This window comes from Salvelinus fontinalis, chromosome 12 (genome assembly GCF_029448725.1).
Source record: "Salvelinus fontinalis isolate EN_2023a chromosome 12, ASM2944872v1, whole genome shotgun sequence".
NCBI classification, from domain to species: Eukaryota; Metazoa; Chordata; class Actinopteri; order Salmoniformes; family Salmonidae; genus Salvelinus; species Salvelinus fontinalis.
Genome location: NC_074676.1, coordinates 59,097,963 through 59,122,357, shown reverse-complemented (window position 1 = coordinate 59,122,357; position 24,395 = coordinate 59,097,963). Strand labels below are relative to the sequence as shown.

The window sequence follows — 24,395 nt, the reverse complement described above, 5'->3', positions numbered from 1 at the left end:
CGGGCCAAACCCACCCCTAACCCGGACGACGCTGGGCCAAACCCACCCCTAACCCTAACGACGCTGGGCCAAATCCTACACTAACCCGGACGACGCTGGGCCAAACCCTCCCCTAACCCGGACGACGCTGGGCCAAACCCTCCCCTAACCCTAACGACGCTGGGCCAAATCCTACACTAACCCGGACGACGCTGGGCCAAACCCTCCCCTAACCCGGACGACGCTGGGCCAAACCCTCCCCTAACCCGGACGACGCTGGGCCAAACCCTCCCCTAACCCGGACGACGCTGGACCAAACCCTCCCCTAACCCGGACGACGCTGGGCCAAGCCCTACCCTAACCCGGACGACGCCGGGCCAAACCCTCCCCTAACCCGGACGACGCTGGGCCAAACCCTCCCCTAACCCGGACGACGCTGGGCCAAACCCTCCCCTAACCCGGACGACGCTGGGCCAAACCCTCCCCTAACCCGGACGACGCTGGGCCAAACCCTCCCCTAACCCGGACGACGCTGGGCCAAGCCCTACCCTAACCCGGACGACGCTGGGCCAAACCCTCCCCTAACCCGGACGACGCTGGGCCAAACCCTCCCCTAACCCGGACGACGCTGGGCCAAACCCTCCCCTAACCCGGACGACGCTGGACCAAACCCTCCCCTAACCCGGACGACGCTGGGCCAAACCCTACCCTAACCCGGACGACGCTGGACCAAACCCTCCCCTAACCCGGGCGACGCCGGGCCAAACCCTCCCCTAACCCGGACGACGCTGGGCCAAACCCTCCCCTAACCCGGACGACGCTGGACCAAACCCTCCCCTAACCCGGACGACGCTGGACCAAACCCTCCCCTAACCCGGACGACGCTGGACCAAACCCTCCCCTAACCCGGACGACGCTGGGCCAAGCCCTACCCTAACCCGGACGACGCTGGACCAAACCCTCCCCTAACCCGGACGACGCTGGGCCAAGCCCTACCCTAACCCGGACGACGCTGGGCCAAACCCTCCCCTAACCCGGACGACGCTGGGCCAAACCCTCCCCTAACCCGGACGACGCCGGGCCAAACCCTCCCCTAACCCGGACGGAGAGCAGAGAGCTCGTTGTTGCAGCAGATCAGCCAATCTGGACCACAGTAGATGCCCAGATCAGGTTGAGCTCCTTGCTACAGTAGTTAACCCTTTAATATCAGTAACAATGTCCTGAGTCAACTGAACACTGTTGCGATGTTGAGAAACCTGGACAGTTCTTACTGGAACCAGGATCTCTAGTGTCTTAGACCACTGAGACAGAGCCTGGACTGGAACCAGGATCTCTAGTGTCTTAGACCACTGAGACAGAGCCTGGACTGGAACCAGGATCTCTAGTGTCTTAGACCACAGAGACAGAGCCTGGACTGGAACCAGGATCTCTAGTGTCTTAGACCACTGAGACAGAGCCTGGACTAGAACCAGGATCTCTAGTGTCTTAGACCACTGAGACAGAGCCTGGACTGGAACCAGGATCTCTAGTGTCTTAGACCACTGAGACAGAGCCTGGACTGGAACCAGGATCTCTAGTGTCTTAGACCACTGAGACAGAGCCTGGACTGGAACCAGGATCTCTAGTGTCTTAGACCACTGAGACAGAGCCTGGACTGGAACCAGGATCTCTAGTGTCTTAGACCACTGAGCCAGAGCCTGGACTAGAACCAGGATCTCTAGTGTCTTAGACCACTGAGACAGAGCCTAGACTGGAACCAGGATCTCTAGTGTCTTAGACCACTGAGACAGAGCCTGGACTGGAACCAGGATCTCTAGTGTCTTAGACCACTGAGACAGAGCCTGGACTAGAACCAGGATCTCTAGTGTCTTAGACCACTGAGACAGAGCCTGGACTGGAACCAGGATCTCTAGTGTCTTAGACCACTGAGCCAGAGCCTGGACTAGAACCAGGATCTCTAGTGTCTTAGACCACTGAGACAGAGCCTGGACTAGAACCAGGATCTCTAGTGTCTTAGACCACTGAGCCAGAGCCTGGACTAGAACCAGGATCTCTAGTGTCTTAGACCACTGAGACAGAGCCTAGACTGGAACCAGGATCTCTAGTGTCTTAGACCACTGAGACAGAGCCTGGACTAGAACCAGGATCTCTAGTGTCTTAGACCACTGAGACAGAGCCTGGACTGGAACCAGGATCTCTAGTGTCTTAGACCACTGAGACAGAGCCTGGACTGGAACCAGGATCTCTAGTGTCTTAGACCACTGAGACAGAGCCTGGACTGGAACCAGGATCTCTAGTGTCTTAGACCACTGAGACAGAGCCTGGACTGGAACCAGGATCTCTAGTGTCTTAGACCACTGAGACAGAGCCTGGACTGGAACCAGGATCTCTAGTGTCTTAGACCACTGAGACAGAGCCTGGACTGGAACCAGGATCTCTAGTGTCTTAGACCACTGAGACAGAACCTGGACTGGAACCAGGATCTCTAGTGTCTTAGACCACTGAGACAGAGCCTGGACTGGAACCAGGATCTCTAGTGTCTTAGACCACTGAGACAGAGCCTGGACTGGAACCAGGATCTCTAGTGTCTTAGACCACTGAGACAGAGCCTGGACTAGAACCAGGATCTCTAGTGTCTTAGACCACTGAGACAGAGCCTGGACTGGAACCAGGATCTCTAGTGTCTTAGACCACTGAGACAGAGCCTGGACTGGAACCAGGATCTCTAGTGTCTTAGACCACTGAGACAGAGCCTGGACTGGAACCAGGATCTCTAGTGTCTTAGACCACTGAGACAGAGCCTGGACTGGAACCAGGATCTCCAGTGTCTTAGACCGCTGAGACAGAGCCTGGACTGGAACCAGGATCTCTAGTGTCTTAGACCACTGAGACAGAGCCTGGACTGGAACCAGGATCTCTAGTGTCTTAGACCACTGAGACAGAGCCTGAACTGGAACCAGTATCACTAGTGTCTTAGACCACTGAGACAGAGCCTGGACTGGAACCAGGATCTCTAGTGTCTTAGACCCCTGAGACAGAGCCTGGACTGGAACCAGGATCTCTAGTGTCTTAGACCACTGAGACAGAGCCTGGACTGGAACCAGGATCTCTAGTGTCTTAGACCACTGAGACAGAGCCTGGACTGGAACCAGGATCTCTAGTGTCTTAGACCACTGAGACAAAGCCTGGACCTGAACCAGGATCTCTAGTGTCTTAGACCACTGAGACAGAGCCTGGACTGGAACCAGGATCTCTAGTGTCTTAGGCCACTGAGACAGAGCCTGGACTGGAACCAGGATCTCTAGTGTCTTAGACCACTGAGACAGAGCCTGGACTGGAACCAGGATCTCTAGTGTCTTAGACCACTGAGACAGAGCCTGGACTAGAACCAGGATCTCTAGTGTCTTAGACCACTGAGACAGAGCCTGGACTGGAACCAGGATCTCCAGTGTCTTAGACCGCTGAGACAGAGCCTGGACTGGAACCAGGATCTCTAGTGTCTTAGACCACTGAGACAGAGCCTGGACTGGAACCAGGATCTCTAGTGTCTTAGACCACTGAGACAGAGCCTGGACTGGAACCAGGATCTCTAGTGTCTTAGACCACTGAGACAGAGCCTGGACTGGAACCAGTATCACTAGTGTCTTAGACCACTGAGACAGAGCCTGGACTGGAACCAGGATCTCTAGTGTCTTAGACCCCTGAGACAGAGCCTGGACTGGAACCAGGATCTCTAGTGTCTTAGACCACTGAGACAGAGCCTGGACTGGAACCAGGATCTCTAGTGTCTTAGACCACTGAGACAGAGCCTGGACTGGAACCAGGATCTCTAGTGTCTTAGACCACTGAGACAAAGCCTGGACCTGAACCAGGATCTCTAGTGTCTTAGACCACTGAGACAGAGCCTGGACTGGAACCAGGATCTCCAGTGTCTTAGACTGCTGAGACAGAGCCTGGACTGGAACCAGGATCTCTAGTGTATGAGACAGAGCATGGTCTGGAACCAGGATCTCTAGTGTCTTAGACCACTGCTCCTCTCAGGAGGCCATGTGATAGGTATTTTAACATTACCATTTCTTTACACAACATTTCATTAATAAAATCTTGAATCATTTGTATTCCTCAAATGAAGGAGGTGACACGGTCTTTGTGAGAGGGAGGGGATTTGATTGGTCCTCAACTCATGTCTCAGACACTTCATTCAGGATAAATGGAGTTGGCTCTTAGTTAGCCTGCCCCAGAGCAGGTCAGTTCTGAATGTAGGATAAATGGAGTTGGCTCTTAGTTAGCCTGCCCCAGAGCAGGTCAGTTCTGAATGTAGGATAAATGGAGTTGGCTCTTAGTTAGCCTGCTCCAGAGCAGGTCCGTTCTGAATGTTTCATTGCCATAGAAATGTACCTACTAAAAGGTGAGCTGTTGTCAGACTGTACTGTGTTCTCCTGCCAGTCCAGTCACACTCCCATGAGGAGGAGGGTCTGTTGTAGAGGGAGTGACCAGGCCACCAACGGCTGGTGGCTAGAAGGGACCCAGAAGAGAGACTGCAAGTTGCTCTCTGAGGGCAGATGACAGGCAACACTCTCCCTGCACACCAAGGTCATCTTGTGAGGGGAGATGACAGGCAACCCTCTCCCTGCACACCAAGGTCCTCTTGTGAGGGGAGATGACAGGCAACCCTCTCCCTGCACACCAAGGTCCTCTTGTGAGGGGGAGATGACAGGCAACCCTCTCCCTGCACACCAAGGTCCTCTTGTGAGGGGAGATGACAGGCAACCCTCTCCCTGCACACCAAGGTCCTCTTGTGAGGGGAGATGACAGGCAACCCTCTCCCTGCACACCAAGGTCCTCTTGTGAGGGGGAGATGACAGGCAACCCTCTCCCTGCACACCAAGGTCCTCTTGTGAGGGGGAGATGACAGGCAACCCTCTCCCTGCACACCAAGGTCCTCTTGTGGGGGGAGATGACAGGCAACCCTCTCCCTGCAAACCAAGGTCCTCTTGTGAGGGGAGATGACAGGCAACACTCTCCCTGCACACCAAGGTCCTCTTGTGAGGGGAGATGACAGGCAACCCTCTCCCTGCACACCAAGGTCCTCTTGTGGGGGGAGATGACAGGCAACCCTCTCCCTGCACACCAAGGTCCTCTTGTGAGGGGAGATGACAGGCAACCCTCTCCCTGCACACCAAGGTCCTCTTGTGAGGGGAGATGACAGGCAACCCTCTCCCTGCACAACAAGGTCCTCTTGTGAGGGGAGATGACAGGCAACCCTCTCCCTGCACACCAAGGTCCTCTTGTGGGGGGAGATGACAGGCAACCCTCTCCCTGCACACCAAGGTCCTCTTGTGAGGGGGAGATGACAGGCAACCCTCTCCCTGCACACCAAGGTCCTCTTGTGAGGGGAGATGACAGGCAACCCTCTCCCTGCACAACAAGGTCCTCTTGTGGGGGGAGATGACAGGCAACCCTCTCCCTGCACACCAAGATCCTCTTGTGGGGCTGACTGACATATCAATGGCACAGAAATACATGTTTATTTAATGCCCATGTAGATCACACACTGACTTCTCTACATTCTATGATGTAGCCTATCGATTATAACATCCCTTGTCTTTTTCCAGAGACACTTCTTCAGGAACCTGGGCTCCATCATAACCTATGCCTTCCTAGGAACAGCTATCTCATGCTTCGTCATTGGGTGAGTCAGTGTGTTGTTGGGGCTGATTTTTAGATCATGTCTGGGTTGGAACTCTTCCTCTCCTCTCTTCAGAAACCTGATGTATGGCGTGGTGAAGCTGATGCAGTTCCTAGGGCAGCTGACTAACAAGTTCTACTACACAGACTGTCTTTTCTTTGGCGCCATCGTCTCTGCCACTGACCCAGGTAGGCACTGGAGCTCCTCCCCACCTCATCCCAGTGGAGGGCTCTCTCGACAGACCTCCAGGAGCATACCTCTGCAGTCCGTCCTTAACATATCATGGTATGGTACATGGTACATCCTGGCAAGCAACACGTTGCTCCCCAACTCTCTTAAGTGTGTGTGTGTGTGTGTGTGTGTGTGTATTTCAGTGACGGTGCTGGCCATCTTCAATGAGCTCCATGCAGATGTGGATCTTTATGCCCTGCTGTTTGGAGAGAGTGTCATGAACGACGCAGTGGCCATCGTCCTCTCCTCGTATGTTACCGTGCTTCTCCTCGCTCCTCCTAGCGCTCTCTCGCTCTCTCTCTCGTTCTGTCTCTCTCGCTCTGTCTCTCTCCCTCTGTCTCTCTCGCCTTGTCTCTCTCGCCTTGTCTCTCTCGCCTTGTCTCTCTCGCCTTGTCTCTCTCGCCTTGTCTCTCTCGCCTTGTCTCTCTCGCTCTGTCTGTCTCGCTCTGTCTCTCTCTTTCTCGCTCTGTCTCTCTCTCTCTTTCTGTCTCTCTCTCTCTCGCCTTGTCTCTCTCGCCTTGTCTCTCTCGCCTTGTCTCTCTCGCCTTGTCTCTCTCGCCTTGTCTCTCTCGCTCTGTCTCTCTCGCTCTGTCTATCTCTGTCTGTCTCTCTCTTTCTCGCTCTGTCTCTCTCTCTCTCTTTCTCTCTCTCTCTCTTTCTCGCTCTGTCTCTCTCTCTCTCTGTCTCGCTCTGTCTGTCTCTCTCTCTCTGTCTCACTCTCTCTCTGTCTGTCTCTCTCTCTCTCGCTTTGTCTCTCTCTTTCTCGCTCTGTCTCTCTCTCTCTCTTTCTGTCTCTCTCTTTCTCGCTCTGTCTCTCTCTTTCTCTCTCTCTCTGTCTGTCTCGCTCTGTCTCTCTCGCTGTGTCTCTCTCTTTCTGTCTCTCTCTCTCTCTTTCTGTCTCTCTCTGTCTGTCTCGCTCTGTCTCTCTCTCTCTCTGTGTGTGTGTGTGTGTGTGTGTGTCAGAGGGTTCCTCAGTTTCTGGGAAATACTCCTGTTCCGTCGTCGTTTCCCCTCCTTTCCCCCGATGTTGTAGAGATTCCTCACCGAGGTGACAGACAGTCTTACATCACTAATGTTGTCCATGTGGAGCTGAGACAGACCTGGTGCTCTACTGACCCCTGCTGGACCAGTGTGGTGTAGCTGGCAGCTGCAATGACACGTGTTATGTGAAAGAGCGTATGATACAATTAAAAAAGGTTTTATTGTCACATACATCGGATGGTGCAGTGAAATGTATTGTTTTGCTGGGTCAGTCATAGTAGTATGATAGGTGTTGTTGTAAAGGGTCAGTCATAGTAGTATGATAGGTGTTGTTTTACAGGGTCAGTCATAGTAGTATGATAGGTGTTGTTTTACAGGGTCAGTCATAGTAGTATGATAGGTGTTGTTTTACAGGGTCAGTCATAGTAGTATGATAGGTGTTGTTTTACAGGGTCAGTCATAGTAGTATGATAGGTGTTGTTTTACAGGGTCATAGTAGTATGATAGGTGTTGTTTTACAGGGTCAGCCATAGTAGTATGATAGGTGTTGTTTTACAGGGTCATAGTAGTATGATAGGTGTTGTTTTACAGGGTCATAGTAGTATGATAGGTGTTGTTTTACAGAGTCATAGTAGTATGATAGGTGTTGTTTTACAGGGTCAGTCATAGTAGTATGATAGGTGTTGTTTTACAGGGTCAGTCATAGTAGTATGATAGGTGTTGTTTTACAGGGTCAGTCATAGTAGTATGATAGGTGTTGTGTTACAGGGTCAGCCATAGTAGTATGATAGGTGTTGTTTTACAGGGTCAGTCATAGTAGTATGATAGGTGTTGTTTTACAGGGTCAGTCATAGTAGTATGATATGTGTTGTTTTACAGGGTCATAGTAGTATGATAGGTGTTGTTTTACAGGGTCAGTCATAGTAGTATGATATGTGTTGTTTTACAGGGTCATAGTAGTATGATAGGTGTTGTTGTACAGGGTCAGTCATAGTAGTATGATAGGTGTTGTTTTACAGGGTCAGTCATAGTAGTATGATAGGTGTTGTTTTACAGGGTCAGTCATAGTAGTATGATAGGTGTTGTTTTACAGGGTCAGTCATAGTAGTATGATAGGTGTTGTTTTACAGGGTCAGTCATAGTAGTATGATAGGTGTTGTTTTACAGGGTCAGCCATAGTAGTATGATAGGTGTTGTTTTACAGGGTCATAGTAGTATGATAGGTGTTGTTTTACAGGGTCAGTCATAGTAGTATGATAGGTGTTGTTTTACAGGGTCAGTCATAGTAGTATGATAGGTGTTGTTCTACAGGGTCAGTCATAGTAGTATGATAGGTGTTGTTTTACAGGGTCATAGTAGTGTGATAGGTGTTGTTTTACAGGGTCAGTCATAGTAGTATGATAGGTGTTGTTTTACAGGGTCAGTCATAGTAGTATGATAGGTGTTGTTTTACAGGGTCAGTCATAGTAGTATGATAGGTGTTGTTTTACAGGGTCATAGTAGTATGATAGGTGTTGTTTTACAGGGTCAGCCATAGTAGTATGATAGGTGTTGTTTTACAGGGTCATAGTAGTATGATAGGTGTTGTTTTACAGGGTCATAGTAGTATGATAGGTGTTGTTTTACAGAGTCATAGTAGTATGATAGGTGTTGTTTTACAGGGTCAGTCATAGTAGTATGATAGGTGTTGTTTTACAGGGTCAGTCATAGTAGTATGATAGGTGTTGTTTTACAGGGTCAGTCATAGTAGTATGATAGGTGTTGTGTTACAGGGTCAGCCATAGTAGTATGATAGGTGTTGTTTTACAGGGTCAGTCATAGTAGTATGATAGGTGTTGTTTTACAGGGTCAGTCATAGTAGTATGATATGTGTTGTTTTACAGGGTCATAGTAGTATGATAGGTGTTGTTTTACAGGGTCAGTCATAGTAGTATGATATGTGTTGTTTTACAGGGTCATAGTAGTATGATAGGTGTTGTTGTACAGGGTCAGTCATAGTAGTATGATAGGTGTTGTTTTACAGGGTCAGTCATAGTAGTATGATAGGTGTTGTTTTACAGGGTCAGTCATAGTAGTATGATAGGTGTTGTTTTACAGGGTCAGTCATAGTAGTATGATAGGTGTTGTTTTACAGGGTCAGTCATAGTAGTATGATAGGTGTTGTTTTACAGAGTCATAGTAGTATGATAGGTGTTGTTTTACATGGTCAGTCATAGTAGTATGATAGGTGTTGTTTTACAGGGTCAGTCATAGTAGTATGATAGGTGTTGTTTTACAGAGTCATAGTAGTATGATAGGTGTTGTTTTACAGGGTCAGTCATAGTAGTATGATAGGTGTTGTTTTACAGGGTCAGTCATAGTAGTATGATAGGTGTTGTTTTACAGGGTCATAGTAGTATGATAGGTGTTGTTTTACAGGGTCAGTCATAGTAGTATGATAGGTGTTGTTTTACAGGGTCAGTCATAGTAGTATGATAGGTGTTGTTCTACAGGGTCATAGTAGTGTGATAGGTGTTGTTTTACAGGGTCAGTCATAGTATACTGAACAAAAATATGAAAGCAACATGAAACAATTAAAAATATTTTACTGAGTTACAGTTCATATTAGGAAATCAGCCAATTGAAATAAATTATTTATGCCCTAATCTATGGATTTCACATGACTGGACAGGGGTGCAGCCATTGGTATGAGTGTTCCCCACAAAGGGGCTTTTACAGACAGAAATACTCCTCAGACAGTCCCGCAGGTGAAGAAGCCGGATGTGGAGGTCCTGGGTACTGGCGTGGTTACACGAGGCCTGCGGTGGTTACACGAGGCCTGCGGTTGTTACACGAGGCCTGCGGTGGTTACACGAGGCCTGCTGTGGTTACACGAGGCCTGCGGTTGTTACACGAGGCCTGCGGTGGTTACACGAGGCCTGCTGTGGTTACACGAGGCCTGCTGTGGTTACACGAGGCCTGCTGTGGTTACACGAGGCCTGCGGTGGTTACACGAGGCCTGCGGTGGTTACACGAGGCCTGCGGTGGTTACACGAGGCCTGCGGTTGTTACACGAGGCCTGCGGTTGTTACACGAGGCCTGCGGTGGTTACACGAGGCCTGCTGTGGTTACACGAGGCCTGCGGTGGTTACACGAGGCCTGCGGTCGTTACACGAGGCCTGCGGTTGTTACACGAGGCCTGCGGTTGTGAGGCCAGCTGGACGCGCTGCCAAATTTTCTACAACGACTTTGGAGGCAGTATATAATAATAAAAATGTTACCAAATAAATTATTTGGTAACAGCTCTGGTGGACAGTACTGCAGTCAGCATGCCAATTGCACGCTCTGTCAAAACTTGAGACATCTGTGGCATTGTGTTGTGTGACACAACTGCACATTTTAAAGTGGCCTTTTATTGTCCCCCAGCACAAGGTGCACCTATGTAATGATCATGTGGTTTAATCAGCTTCTTGATATGCCACACCTGTCAGGTGGATTAATTATCTCTTTCAGCTCATGAGACATGGGACCAAAACTTTATATGTTAGGTGTTCATTTTTGTTCAGTGTAGTATGCCGCCTCTGGAGCAAATTAGGGTTAAGTGTCTTGCTCAAGGGAATTTCAACATATTTTTCACCTTGTCGGTTAGGGTATACAAAACAGCGACCTTTCACTTACAGGCCCAATGCTCTAACCGCTAGGCTACCTGCCACCTGTGAAACGTATTGTTCCCTGTGAAACGTATTGTTCCCTGTGAAACGTATTGTACCTGTGAAACGTATTGTACCTGTGAAACGTATTGTACCTGTGAAACGTATTGTACCTGTGAAACGTATTGTACCTGTGAAACGTATTGTGAATGTGAAACGTATTGTACCTGTGAAACGTATTGTACCTGTGAAACGTATTGTGAATGTGAAACGTATTGTACCTGGGAAACGTATTGTACCTGTGAAACGTATTGTGAATGTGAAACGTATCGTTCCCTGTGAAACGTATTGTACCTGGGAAACGTATTGTACCTGTGAAATTTATTGTACCTGTGAAACAGATTGTTCCCTGTGAAACGTATTGTGAATGTGAAACGTATTGTGAATGTGAAACGTATTGTTCCCTGTGAAACGTATTGTGCCTGTGAAACGTATTGTGCCTGTGAAACGTATTGTGCCTGTGAAACGTATTGTACCTGTGAAACGTATTGTGAATGTGAAACGTATTGTGAATGTGAAACGTATTGTGAATGTGAAACGTATTGTTCCCTGTGAAACGTATTGTGCCTGTGAAACGTATTGTGCCTGGGAAACGTATTGTACCTGTGAAACGTATTGTTCCCTGGGAAACGTATTGTGCCTGTGAAACGTATTGTACCTGGGAAACGTATTGTACCTGTGAAACGTATTGTGAATGTGAAACGTTTTGTACCTGTGAAACGTATTGTACCTGTGAAACGTATTGTGAATGTGAAACGTATTGTACCTGGGAAACGTATTGTACCTGTGAAACGTATTGTGAATGTGAAACGTATTGTACCTGGGAAACGTATTGTTCCCTGTGAAACGTATTGTTCCCTGTGAAACGTATTGTTCCTGTGAAACGTATTGTTCCCTGTGAAAGGTATTGTTCCCTGTGAAACGTATTGTACCTGTGAAACGTATTGTTCCCTGTGAAACGTATTGTGAATGTGAAACGTATTGTGAATGTGAAACGTATTGTACCTGTGAAACGTGTTGTGCCTGTGAAACGTATTGTGAATGTGAAACGTATTGTGCCTGTGAAACGTATTGTGAATGTGTGTTGCGTCAAAACAGAACACTCAAAACATGAGCACAATGGCAGCTCTTCCTTTAAAGACCTCCAGGCCTCAAGAGGGCAGATAACCCAAAAAACACGGGTGGAACTAAAAAATTGAGCCAGGATTTCTGGAGGGACTACTTTTACATGCGCACCTGTCAGATAAGCATGGGTATAAAATGTTTGGTCCTCAACACATACACAGCTCATTGTTCAACCATAAAGACGCAACTGGTATGTAATGTTTGGAATTATTTATTATGTTGCATCCAGTGCTTAGCACAATTTACATGTTTAACTCTGGTAGGAATGTTGACTTTTGTTGTGGATATTTTCTGACTGCAGAAGTAATTGCTAGAAGTGCTAGATTAAATTGTTTAAACGTTTACTTTATTCAAAGCCATGCTTTGTTGCTGTGTCATGCATTGTTTAGTGTAAAATAATGCATGTTTATTCTCTGTTTGTTTAAGGTTATCAACCTATTCCTAGTGCTATTCCTAGTGCTAGTGCTATTCCTATTCCTAGTGCTATTCCTAGTGCTAGTGCTATTCCTATTGCTAGTGCTATTCCTATTCCCTATTCCTCTGTGATTCAACTACTCTATTCAACAAATCAACTATTTCAACATATTCAACAAATGGCATCAAAACCATAATAAAACACTGGAAAGGAATTGAGTTGTCCCTTTGCATCCTTCACGGGTTGAGCAAGCCGTTTTCAAGTTTGGGCAGAGCTGAAAATAATTATAACACCTAGACAACTTGACAGTTGATAACCAGCGTGGCAGTGAAGACAAAAGGATTAACGGCCTGAAGTCAGGAAAGCTGTCGTCGCAGAGAGGAGTATTGGCTTACATCTCAAAATGGCGGAGGAAACTCTTGGGAAAACAGTGAAGGAGCTGAAGCAAGAAAGAACTTTGGCTAAGAGTGCTTTTACCAAGCAAGCAAACTTCCTTAGCAGAGGTGCAAAACACATGACTAAGAGCGAACTGCGAGAGGAGTTCAAGAAGCTCACGTCGGAGGCAAGGAAGGTCAGTGAGACAAATGATGAATACAGGGCTGGACTTCTGGCAGACATTGAAGCTGAAACCGATGAGGGTGAAGAAGCTGACCTGAGCAAGCAGCAGCAGACTGAACTTGAGAAGACATTCCAAGAATGCGAAGTACGATTGGATGAGGTCAGGGGGATGATCCAGTCCAACCTATGGCCTAGATACGGGGAGGATGAGGTGGAGTCTGCAATCAAAGAAGCTGAGACCGCCTGTGATGGGGTTGCTCAAATACCTGTTATGGCTGTAAATAGAGATGGCTTCGAGCTACGGTGGGATGGTGCGAAGGCACAAGTCCAAGATGCAATCACAAGCCTAGCAGAGTGGGAGATGTGGATTCCAGTAGCAGAAAAAGAATGGCTGGAAGCCAGAGTAAAGGATCTGAAAGCATTCAGAAACAACCTTGAAGCAAGGAGGGCAGGATTTCTCACAGCGCAAAGAATTGCGGATGAGGATAAAGACAGAGGGAGAGTGCTGCAGATGCCCATGCCAGCTCCACAGCCGACACTGAGAATAAAACCAACCTGTTTACCCAAGTTCAGTGGGTATAAAAGGAATTTCCATCGATGGAGGAGAGACTGGGAGAGTCTACAGAAGCAGGGGGAACCAACAGGCTCAGTCGAAGTAAAGAAGATCCAACTCATTGACAGTGTAGATGAGAGAATGTGCAGAGACCTCCGTTTGTCTACTTACAATACTGCTGAGGACATGTTCAGGGTGCTTGAGAACAGGTATGGAAACAAGTCTACAATTGCCTTGGAGATAATTGAGGATCTGGAGAAAATTCCTGCTTTAAGAGCAAATCAGCCAAGGAAAGTTATCGACATGATCCAAACTATAGAGAAGGCACTGGATGATCTCACAGAGCTTGGAGGCACAGGAGCCATCAACAACCCTCTAGTGATTAGATCCATAGAAAGCAAGTTACCTGACAACATCAAGCGGGATTGGCTTGTCTTCATGGTTAACCCGAGGAATAATGTCACGCCGGACAATCACAATTCAGCCTCAGATAAGCCAAAGTGGGAGGACGCTCTTACAACAAACTGGAGGTACAGAGCCAAACAAGCTGTACTCACTGTCGGGGAGTGTGAGGATGCACTAAGAGACTTGTTCCTTGCAGCTCAAGAAGGTATAACCTTTCAAGATACCACTCTCAACAGACTCGCTGTTTACAGAGATAAAGAGACTGGGCTCTTAGTTTGTGGAGGAAGGTTCCAGATCTTTGATGAGGACGAAACTGCCGTACCAATTCTACCATATGAGGCATGGATATCCACTCTCCTAGCTCAAGAGGCCCATGGTGCAAATCATGAAGAAATAGCAGGCACACTCCTCCGGATGAGGAAGAAAGCCTGGGTGATAAAAGGCCGGAAGCTGGCTAAAAAGAGAGTTGACAATTGTGTGGTGTGCAGAAAGGCCAGGGCCAGAAAGTGCCAACAGATCATGAGTGACCTTCCATCCGAGCGGATAACACCAGCCAGACCATTTGAGTACACAACAGTGGACTTATTTGGACCGTATGAAGTCAAGGACGAGGTGAAAAAGAAAACCAAGCTCAAGGTGTGGGGTATTGTCTTCTGTTGCATGGTATCCAGAGCTATACACACAGATGTTGTCAGTGACCAGTCGACGGAAGGCTTCCTACTGGCTTACCAAAGATTCACGGCACTGAGAGGGCACCCAAAGAAATTGTGGTCAGATCCTGGAAAGAACTTTGTGGGTGCCAGACCTGCCCTCAAAGAACTCTACATCTTCTTGGATCAACTAGGTAAATCTGAGCTTGAAAATGAAGCTTCCAAGCATGGGACAGAATGGAGCTGGAAAATCCACCCAGCAGACTCCCCTCGCAGGAATGGAGCTGCAGAAGCAGCTGTTCGTACTGTGAAGCGGGCTTTGCACAACCTGGGAGGAGAAGGACTCTTCACATGGAGTGAGTTTCAAACATTTCTCTACACGGCTGCTAACCTTGCCAATGAGAGGCCCATAGATGCAAGAACTCAAAGCCGGGAGGACTGCATAGAATACATCAGCCCAAATTCCCTTCTGCTTGGACGGATTGGACCCAGAGGAGATCTTGGATGCTTTGATTTTGAAAGCTACCCATACAAAAGATTGAGAGCGATCCAAACAGAAGTTGACCGGTTCTGGAGGAAGTGGAGTCAGTTAGCTGGGCCCAATCTATTCGTGAGGAGTAAATGGCACACAACACATAGGAATGTGGCTGTTGGAGATGTTGTCTGGCTGGCTGACCAAAATGCCTGGAGGGGTCACTACAAACTAGCCAGAGTCATCAGTGTCAACATTGACAAGAAGGGCATCGTCAGAGATGTGCATGTCAGAACTTTTCCCAGCTACCCAGTCCCAACTGTGAAGCCTGCTCAAGAGAAGTCAAAGACACTCTTAACTAAAATACCTGCTACAGTTCTTCATAGGGATGTCAGACGCATCATTGTTATACTTCCTGTTGAAGAAGGAAGAGCCTGATAGCTGAAATCGAACATGCCCCAACACAGAGGTTCGTGTGACCTCCTTCGGTTCAAGAACCAGGAGGTCAAGTGGGAGGTGTTGCGTCAAAACAGAACACTCAAAACATGAGCACAATGGCAGCTCTTCCTTTAAAGACCTCCAGGCCTCAAGAGGGCAGATAACCCAAAAAACACGGGTGGAACTAAAAAATTGAGCCAGGATTTCTGGAGGGACTACTTTTACATGCGCACCTGTCAGATAAGCATGGGTATAAAATGTTTGGTCCTCAACACATACACAGCTCATTGTTCAACCATAAAGACGCAACTGGTATGTAATGTTTGGAATTATTTATTATGTTGCATCCAGTGCTTAGCACAATTTACATGTTTAACTCTGGTAGGAATGTTGACTTTTGTTGTGGATATTTTCTGACTGCAGAAGTAATTGCTAGAAGTGCTAGATTAAATTGTTTAAACGTTTACTTTATTCAAAGCCATGCTTTGTTGCTGTGTCATGCATTGTTTAGTGTAAAATAATGCATGTTTATTCTCTGTTTGTTTAAGGTTATCAACCTATTCCTAGTGCTATTCCTAGTGCTAGTGCTATTCCTATTCCTAGTGCTATTCCTAGTGCTAGTGCTATTCCTATTGCTAGTGCTATTCCTATTCCCTATTCCTCTGTGATTCAACTACTCTATTCAACAAATCAACTATTTCAACATATTCAACAAATGGCATCAAAACCATAATAAAACACTGGAAAGGAATTGAGTTGTCCCTTTGCATCCTTCACGGGTTGAGCAAGCCGTTTTCAAGTTTGGGCAGAGCTGAAAATAATTATAACACCTAGACAACTTGACAATGTGAAACGTATTGTACCTGTGAAACGTATTGTTCCCTGTGAAACGTATTGTTCCCTGTGAAACGTATTGTTCCCTGTGAAACGTATTGTTCCCTGTGAAACGTATTGTTCCCTGTGAAACGTATTGTTCCCTGTGAAACGTATTGTGAATGTGAAACGTATTGTACCTGTGAAACGTATTGTGAATGTGAAACGTATTGTACCTGTGAAACGTATTGTTCCTTGTGAAACGTATTGTTCCCTGTGAAACGTATTGTTCCCTGTGAAACGTATTGTACCTGTGAAACGTATTGTGAATGTGAAACGTATTGTACCTGTGAAACGTATTGTTCCCTGTGAAACGTATTGTTCCCTGTGAAACGTATTGTTCCCTGTGAAACGTATTGTTCCCTGTGAAACGTATTGTTCCTGTGAAACGTATTGTGCCTGTGAAACGTATTGTGAATGTGAAACGTATTGTGAATGTGAAACGTATTGTTCCCTGTGAAACGTATTGTTCCCTGTGAAACGTATTGTACCTGTGAAACGTATTGTTCCCTGTGAAACGTATTGTTCCTGTGAAACGTATTGTACCTGTGAAACGTATTGTTCCCTGTGAAACGTATTGTACCTGTGAAACGTATTGTACCTGGGAAACGTATTGTACCTGCGAAACGTATTGTAAATGTGAAACGTATTGTTCCCTGTGAAACGTATTGTACCTGTGAAACGTATTGTACCTGTGAAACGTATTGTTCCCTGTGAAACGTATTGTTCCCTGTGAAACGTATTGTTCCCTGTGAAACGCATTGTTCCCTGTGAAACGTATTGTTACCTGTGAAACGTATTGTGAATGTGAAACGTATTGTTCCCTGTGAAATGTATTGTTCCCTGTGAAACGTATTGTTACCTGTGAAACGTATTGTGAATGTGAAACGTATTGTGAATGTGAAACGTATTGTTCCCTGTGAAACGTATTGTTCCCTGTGAAACGTATTGTTACCTGTGAAACGTATTGTGAATGTGAAACGTATTGCGAATGTGAAACGTATTGTTCCCTGTGAAACGTATTGTGCCTGTGAAACGTATTGTGCCTGTGAAACGTATTGTTCCCTGTGAAACGTATTGTTCCCTGTGAAACGTATTGTTCCCTGTGAAACGTATTGTTCCCTGTGAAACGTATTGTACCTGTGAAACGTATTGTTCCCTGTGAAACGTATTGTGCCTGTGAAACGTATTGTACCTGTGAAACGTATTGTTCCCTGTGAAACGTATTGTACCTGTGAAACGTATTGTTCCCTGTGAAACGTATTGTTCCCTGTGAAACGTATTGTTCCCTGTGAAACGTATTGTACCTGTGAAACGTATTGTTCCCTGTGAAACGTATTGTACCTGTGAAACGTATTGTGCCTGTGAAACGTATTGTGCCTGTGAAACGTATTGTTCCCTGTGAAACGTATTGTGAATGTGAAACGTATTGTGCCTGGGAAACGTATTGTGCCTGTGAAACGTATTGTGCCTGGGAAACGTATTGTACCTGTGAAACGTATTGTACCTGGGAAACGTATTGTTCCCTGTGAAACGTATTGTCCCTGGGAAACGTATTGTGCCTGGGAAACGTATTGTGCCTGGGAAACGTATTGTGCCTGTGAAACGTATTGTACCTGTGAAACGTATTGTTCCCTGTGAAACGTATTGTGCCTGTGAAACGTATTGTACCTGTGAAACGTATTGTTCCCTGTGAAACGTATTGTACCTGTGAAACGTATTGTTCCCTGTGAAACGTATTGTTCCCTGTGAAACGTATTGTTCCCTGTGAAACGTATTGTACCTGTGAAACGTATTGTTCCCTGTGAAACGTATTGTACCTGTGAAACGTATTGTGCCTGTGAAACGTATTGTGCCTGTGAAACGTATTGTTCCCTGTGAAACGTATTGTGAATGTGAAACGTATTGTGCCTGGGAAACGTATTGTGCCTGTGAAACGTATTGTGCCTGGGAAACGTATTGTACCTGTGAAACGTATTGTACCTGGGAAACGTATTGTTCCCTGTGAAACGTATTGTCCCTGGGAAACGTATTGTGCCTGGGAAACGTATTGTGCCTGTGAAACGTATTGTGCCTGTGAAACGTATTGTTCCCTGTGAAACGTATTGTACCCGGGAAACGTATTGTACCTGGGAAACGTATTGTGCCTGGGAAACGTATTGTGCCTGGGAAACGTATTGTGCCTGGGAAACGTATTGTGCCTGGGAAACGTATTGTGCCTGGGAAACGTATTGTACCTGGGAAACGTATTGTGCCTGTGAAACGTATTGTGCCTGGGAAACGTATTGTGCCTGGGAAACGTATTGTGCCTGGGAAACGTATTGTGCCTGGGAAACGTATTGTGCCTGGGAAACGTATTGTGCCTGGGAAACGTATTGTACCTGGGAAACGTATTGTACCTGTGAAACGTATTGTTCCCTGTGAAACGTATTGTACCTGGGAAACGTATTGTACCTGTGAAACGTATTGTGCCTGGGAAACGTATTGTGCCTGGGAAACGTATTGTGCCTACCACCTGTGAAACGTATTGTGCCTGTGAAACGTATGGTGCCTACCACCTGTGAAACGTATTGTGCCTGGGAAACGTATTGTGCCTGTGAAACGTATTGTACCTGTGAAACGTATTGTGCCTGTGAAACGTATGGTGCCTGTGAAACGTATGGTGCCTGCCACCTGTGAAACGTATTGTGCCTGGGAAACGTATTGTGCCTGGGAAACGTATTGTACCTGGGAAACGTATTGTACCTGTGAAACGTATTGTACCTGTGAAACGTATTGTACCTGTGAAACGTATTGTGCCTGTGAAACGTATTGTGCCTGTGAAACGTATTGTACCTGGGAAACGTATTGTTCCCTGTGAAACGTATTGTGCCTGGGAAACGTATTGTGCCTGGGAAACGTATTGTTCCCGGGAAACGTATTGTACCTGTGAAACGTATTGTACCTGTGAAACGTATTGTACCTACCACCTGTGAAACAGGATGTTTGCTGGATAAAAGTGTTTGCTGGAAATTGTGTTTCTTTGTTCCAGGTCTATTGTAGCCTATCAGCCGGCTGGAGCCAGCACACACACCTTCGACGTCACAGCCTTCTTCAAGTCAGTGGGGGTTTTCCTGGGCATCTTCAGTGGATCCTTCGCCATGGGAGCCGTCACCGGAGTGCTCACTACGATCATATCCTTCTACATCACTACACAACATGGGGATCTCGTAACTAAAACCACTGACAAAGGGAGCTGCCATCTTGATTATTATGTTGGGTGGACAGAGTCATGTTTAAGTTATAGCTCGTCTGAAGTGGTCACTGCTTTCATATCCTCACCTGAAAGATTACCACAACTGGTTTTTGTTTACATTTCTAGAAGATAACTTTATTAACAGCGTATATTCAGTACACTGGAAATAGTGTATTATAGTGTCCCCCAAGGCAATAGTGTATTATAGTGTCCCCCAAGGCAATAGTGTATTATAGTGTCCCCCAAGGCAATAGTGTATTATAGTGTCCCCCAAGGCAATAGTGTATTATAGTGTCCCCCAAGGCAATAGTGTATTGTAGTGTCCCCCAAGGCAATAGTGTATTATAGTGTCCCCCAAGGCAATAGTGTATTATAGTGTCCCCCAAGGCAATAGTGTATTATAGTGTCCCCCAAGGCAATAGTGTATTATAGTGTCCCCCAAGGCAATAGTGTATTATAGTGTCCCCCAAGGCAATAGTGTATTGTAGTGTCCCCCAAGGCAATAGTGTATTATAGTGTCCCCCAAGGCAATAGTGTATTGTAGTGTCCCCCAAGGCAATAGTGTATTATAGTGTCCCCCAAGGCAATAGTGTATTATAGTGTCCCCCAAGGCAATAGTGTATTGTAGTGTCCCCCAAGGCAATAGTGTATTATAGTGTCCCCCAAGGCAATAGTGTATTGTAGTGTCCCCCAAGGCAATAGTGTATTATAGTGTCCCCCAAGGAAATAGTGTATTATAGTGTCCTCCAAGGCAATAGTGTATTATAGTGTCCTCCAAGGCAATAGTGTATTATAGTGTCCCCCAAGGCAATAGTGTATTATAGTGTCCCCCAAGGAAATAGTGTATTATAGTGTCCCCCAAGGAAATAGTGTATTATAGTGTCCTCCAAGGCAATAGTGTATTATAGTGTCCTCCAAGGCAATAGTGTAGTGTCCCCCAAGGCAATAGTGTATTATAGTGTCCCCCAAGGCAATAGTGTATTATAGTGTCCTCCAAGGCAATAGTGTATTGTAGTGTCCCCCAAGGCAATAGTGTATTGTAGTGTCCCCCAAGGCAATAGTGTATTATAGTGTCCTCCAAGGCAATAGTGTATTATAGTGTCCCCCAAGGCAATAGTGTATTATAGTGTCCTCCAAGGCAATAGTGTATTGTAGTGTCCCCCAAGGCAATAGTGTATTATAGTGTCCTCCAAGGCAATAGTGTATTATAGTGTCCCCCAAGGCAATAGTGTATTATAGTGTCCTCCAAGGCAATAGTGTATTGTAGTGTCCTCCAAGGCAATAGTGTATTATAGTGTCCTCCAAGGCAATAGTGTATTATAGTGTCCTCCAAGGCAATAGTGTATTATAGTGTCCCCCAAGGCAATAGTGTATTATAGTGTCCCCCAAGGCAATAGTGTATTATAGTGTCCCCCAAGGCAATAGTGTATTATAGTGTCCCCCAAGGCAATAGTGTATTATAGTGTCCCCCAAGGCAATAGTGTATTATAGTGTCCCCCAAGGCAATAGTGTATTGTAGTGTCCCCCAAGGCAATAGTGTATTATAGTGTCCTCCAAGGCAATAGTGTATTATAGTGTCCTCCAAGGCAATAGTGTATTATAGTGTCCTCCAAGGCAATAGTGTATTATAGTGTCCCCCAAGGCAATAGTGTATTATAGTGTCCCCCAAGGCAATAGTGTATTATAGTGTCCCCCAAGGCAATAGTGTATTATAGTGTCCCCCAAGGCAATAGTGTAGTATAGTGTCCCCCAAGGCAATAGTGTATTATAGTGTCCTCCAAGGCAATAGTGTATTATAGTGTCCCCCAAGGCAATAGTGTATTATAGTGTCCTCCAAGGCAATAGTGTATTATAGTGTCCTCCAAGGCAATAGTGTATTATAGTGTCCCCCAAGGCAATAGTGTATTATAGTGTCCTCCAAGGCAATAGTGTATTATAGTGTCCCCCAAGGCAATAGTGTATTATAGTGTCCCCCAAGGCAATAGTGTATTATAGTGTCCCCCAAGGCAATAGTGTATTATAGTGTCCTCCAAGGCAATAGTGTATTATAGTGTCCCCCAAGGCAATAGTGTATTATAGTGTCCCCCAAGGCAATAGTGTATTATAGTGTCCTCCAAGGCAATAGTGTATTATAGTGTCCCCCAAGGCAATAGTGTATTATAGTGTCCCCCAAGGCAATAGTGTATTATAGTGTCCTCCAAGGCAATAGTGTATTATAGTGTCCTCCAAGGCAATAGTGTATTATAGTGTCCCCCAAGGCAATAGTGTATTATAGTGTCCCCCAAGGCAATAGTGTATTATAGTGTCCCCCAAGGCAATAGTGTATTATAGTGTCCTCCAAGGCAATAGTGTATTATAGTGTCCTCCAAGGCAATAGTGTATTATAGTGTCCCCCAAGGCAATAGTGTATTATAGTGTCCTCCAAGGCAATAGTGTATTATAGTGTCCCCCAAGGCAATAGTGTATTGTAGTGTCCCCCAAGGCAATAGTGTATTGTAGTGTCCCCCAAGGCAATAGTGTATTGTAGTGTCCCCCAAGGCAATAGTGTATTGTAGTGTCCCCCAAGGCAATAGTGTATTATAGTGTCCCCCAAGGCAATAGTGTATTATAGTGTCCCCCAAGGCAATAGTGTATTATAGTGTCCCCCAAGGCAATAGTGTATTGTAGTGTCCCCCAAGGCAATAGTGTATTGTAGTGTCCCTCAAGGCAATAGTGTATTATAGTGTCCTCCAAGGCAATAGTGTATTATAGTGTCCCCCAAGGCAATAGTGTATTGTAGTGTCCCCCAAGGCAATAGTGTATTGTAGTGTCCCCCAAGGCAATAGTGTATTGTAGTGTCCTCCAAGGCAATAGTGTATTGTAGTGTCCTCCAAGGCAATAGTGTATTGTAGTGTCCCCCAAGACAATAGTGTATTGTAGTGTCCCCCAAGGCAATAGTGTATTATAGTGTCCCCCAAGGCAATAGTGTATTGTAGTGTTCCCCAAGGCAATAGTGTATTGTAGTGTCCCCCAAGGCAATAGTGTATTATAGTGTCCCCCAAGGCAATAGTGTGAAATGTGAAAGGTTCTGATTCTCTAACTCTGTCTCTACGTGACCAAGTTCACCAAGCTGCACTGTTTCCCCCTGTTGGAGACAGCCCTCTTCTTCCTCATGTCCTGGAGCACCTTCCTATTGGCCGAGGCCTGCGGGTTCACAGGTCAGGACCGGGGTGGAGGGGTCAAGAGGGGCTCTGTGAGCATCCCAAAAGGCACCCTATTCCCTATATAGTGCACTACTATAGACCAGAGCCCTATGGCACCCTATTCCCTACATAGTGCACTACATTTCACCAGAGCCCTATTCCCTACATAGTGCACTACATTTCACCAGAGCCCTATTCCCTACATAGTGCACTACATTTCACCAGAGCCCTATACACTTTATAGGGAATAGGGCTCTGGTCTATAGTAGTGCACTATGTAGGGAATAGGGTGCTGTTTGGGAAGGATCCACTGTATGGTCAGCACACTGGCTGCAGTAAATGTTTTACAGATTCTGCTAAAGAAAGAGCAGAGCACATAGATAAACAATACGAGGATTATAGATGTGGCGCAGGGAGGCAGATAGCCTAGCCGGCCACTGCTCCACTGTCACATATCTACAATACAACGCCTGTGTGTAGAGTGCATGTCTTATGTGTACATTACCAGTCAAAAGTTTGGACACACCTACTCATTCAAGGGTTTTTCTTTATTTTCTACATTGTAGAATAATAGTGAAGACATCAAAACTATGAAATATCACACATTGAATCATGTAGTAACCAAAAGTGTTAAACAAATCAAAATATATTTTACATTAGAGATTCTTCAAATAGCCACCTTTTGCCTTTGACTGCTTTGCACACTCTTAGGTCAGCTATTTGAGCCAGTAAAGGGGACTTTATTAGGTAGAGGAATGACTCTAGCTTCCCTCCAGGCCTGAGGGTACACGCTCTCTAGTAGGCTTAAATTGAAGATCTGGCTAATAGAATATCGTCTGCTATTATCCTCAGTCATTTTCCATCCAGATTGTCAGACCCTGGTGGCTTGTCACTGTGGATACACAACAATAATGTTTTCACCTCTTCCATCCTCACTTTACGGAACTCCAAATTAAAATGCTTGTCTTCCATAATTTGGTGAGATATACTTGGATGTGTAGTGCCAGCGTTTGTTGCTGGCATGTCATGCCTAATGTAACGGTTTGAGTTGTTTTTTTAGGGATGACAGGTAGGTTGTGACTACCAGAAAAAAATATAGATTTCTCCTTTTTGTTTGAGGGAATGAGTCCCGTCTGGTCCGTCAATTCTACACCAATACAAAGGAATCATGTAAAAGTCAGTATGGATACACACTTTTCATAAACTCTTAAAACATTGGAAATAAGAACTATTTTTGTATGTTGGTTTTATTCCCCAAATAAATAAAAGTCTCGTACCTCAGGCCTAAAGAGAGTCCAGCCCGGTAAATGAGTTCAGTGACCATAGTCACGCAATTGTCCTTCCATAAAGTGATGCGTAAAACCGGTTTCATTCATACACTCAGAATGCAATAAACTTCCGTTCCACACACAGAGTTGTAGTCAGTCAGACAATCCAATCGGCCAACAGATCTCCAGCGGAGACTAACGTACCTCGGCAGTCCAACAATAGACATAAGTAGATCCGATACTGGTCGACCCTGCGACACGGCTACAATAAACACTTTTAAATCCAACAAAACAAACGGGGTTTGAACGAGCTTCGAGCTGGAGGTTCAACACTTCCTCTCTTGCGCAACGCACTTTTGCGCAGCTGATGCTGTTTTTAGGGAATTAAAGGGGAAGCGCCCCATTTGGCAGGAGAAGCACTGCGACTGTTTAGACAAATTCAGGGCCGTCACACTAAATTTGCTAATCTTGGCAATGAAAAAATCATTAAAGTAATTGCCAATATCAGTGGTGAATGAGACATCTGATTCAATGAATGATGGAGCTGAGTTTGCCTTTTTGCCCAAAATTTCATTTAAGGTGCGCTAAAGCTTTTTACTATCATTCTTTGTCATTTATCTTTGTTTCATAGTTTAGTTTATGCTTTTTATTC

The 24,395-nt window shown here is 46.0% G+C and overlaps 1 protein-coding gene across 3 annotated transcripts in view; it reads left to right on the top strand.

The window, feature by feature from the left end:
* The window catches only part of slc9a7 (solute carrier family 9 member 7), a 173,967-nt gene that overhangs the window by 13,130 nt on the left and 136,442 nt on the right, over window positions 1-24,395 (top strand). For all 3 annotated transcript variants that reach the window (XM_055941220.1, XM_055941219.1, XM_055941218.1), the window contains exons 4-8: window positions 5,595-5,671; window positions 5,744-5,856; window positions 6,043-6,148; window positions 19,090-19,231; window positions 22,385-22,490. In XM_055941220.1, the coding sequence (XP_055797195.1) occupies window positions 5,595-5,671; window positions 5,744-5,856; window positions 6,043-6,148; window positions 19,090-19,231; window positions 22,385-22,490 (544 nt within the window). The remainder of the gene's footprint in view (window positions 1-5,594; window positions 5,672-5,743; window positions 5,857-6,042; window positions 6,149-19,089; window positions 19,232-22,384; window positions 22,491-24,395) is intronic.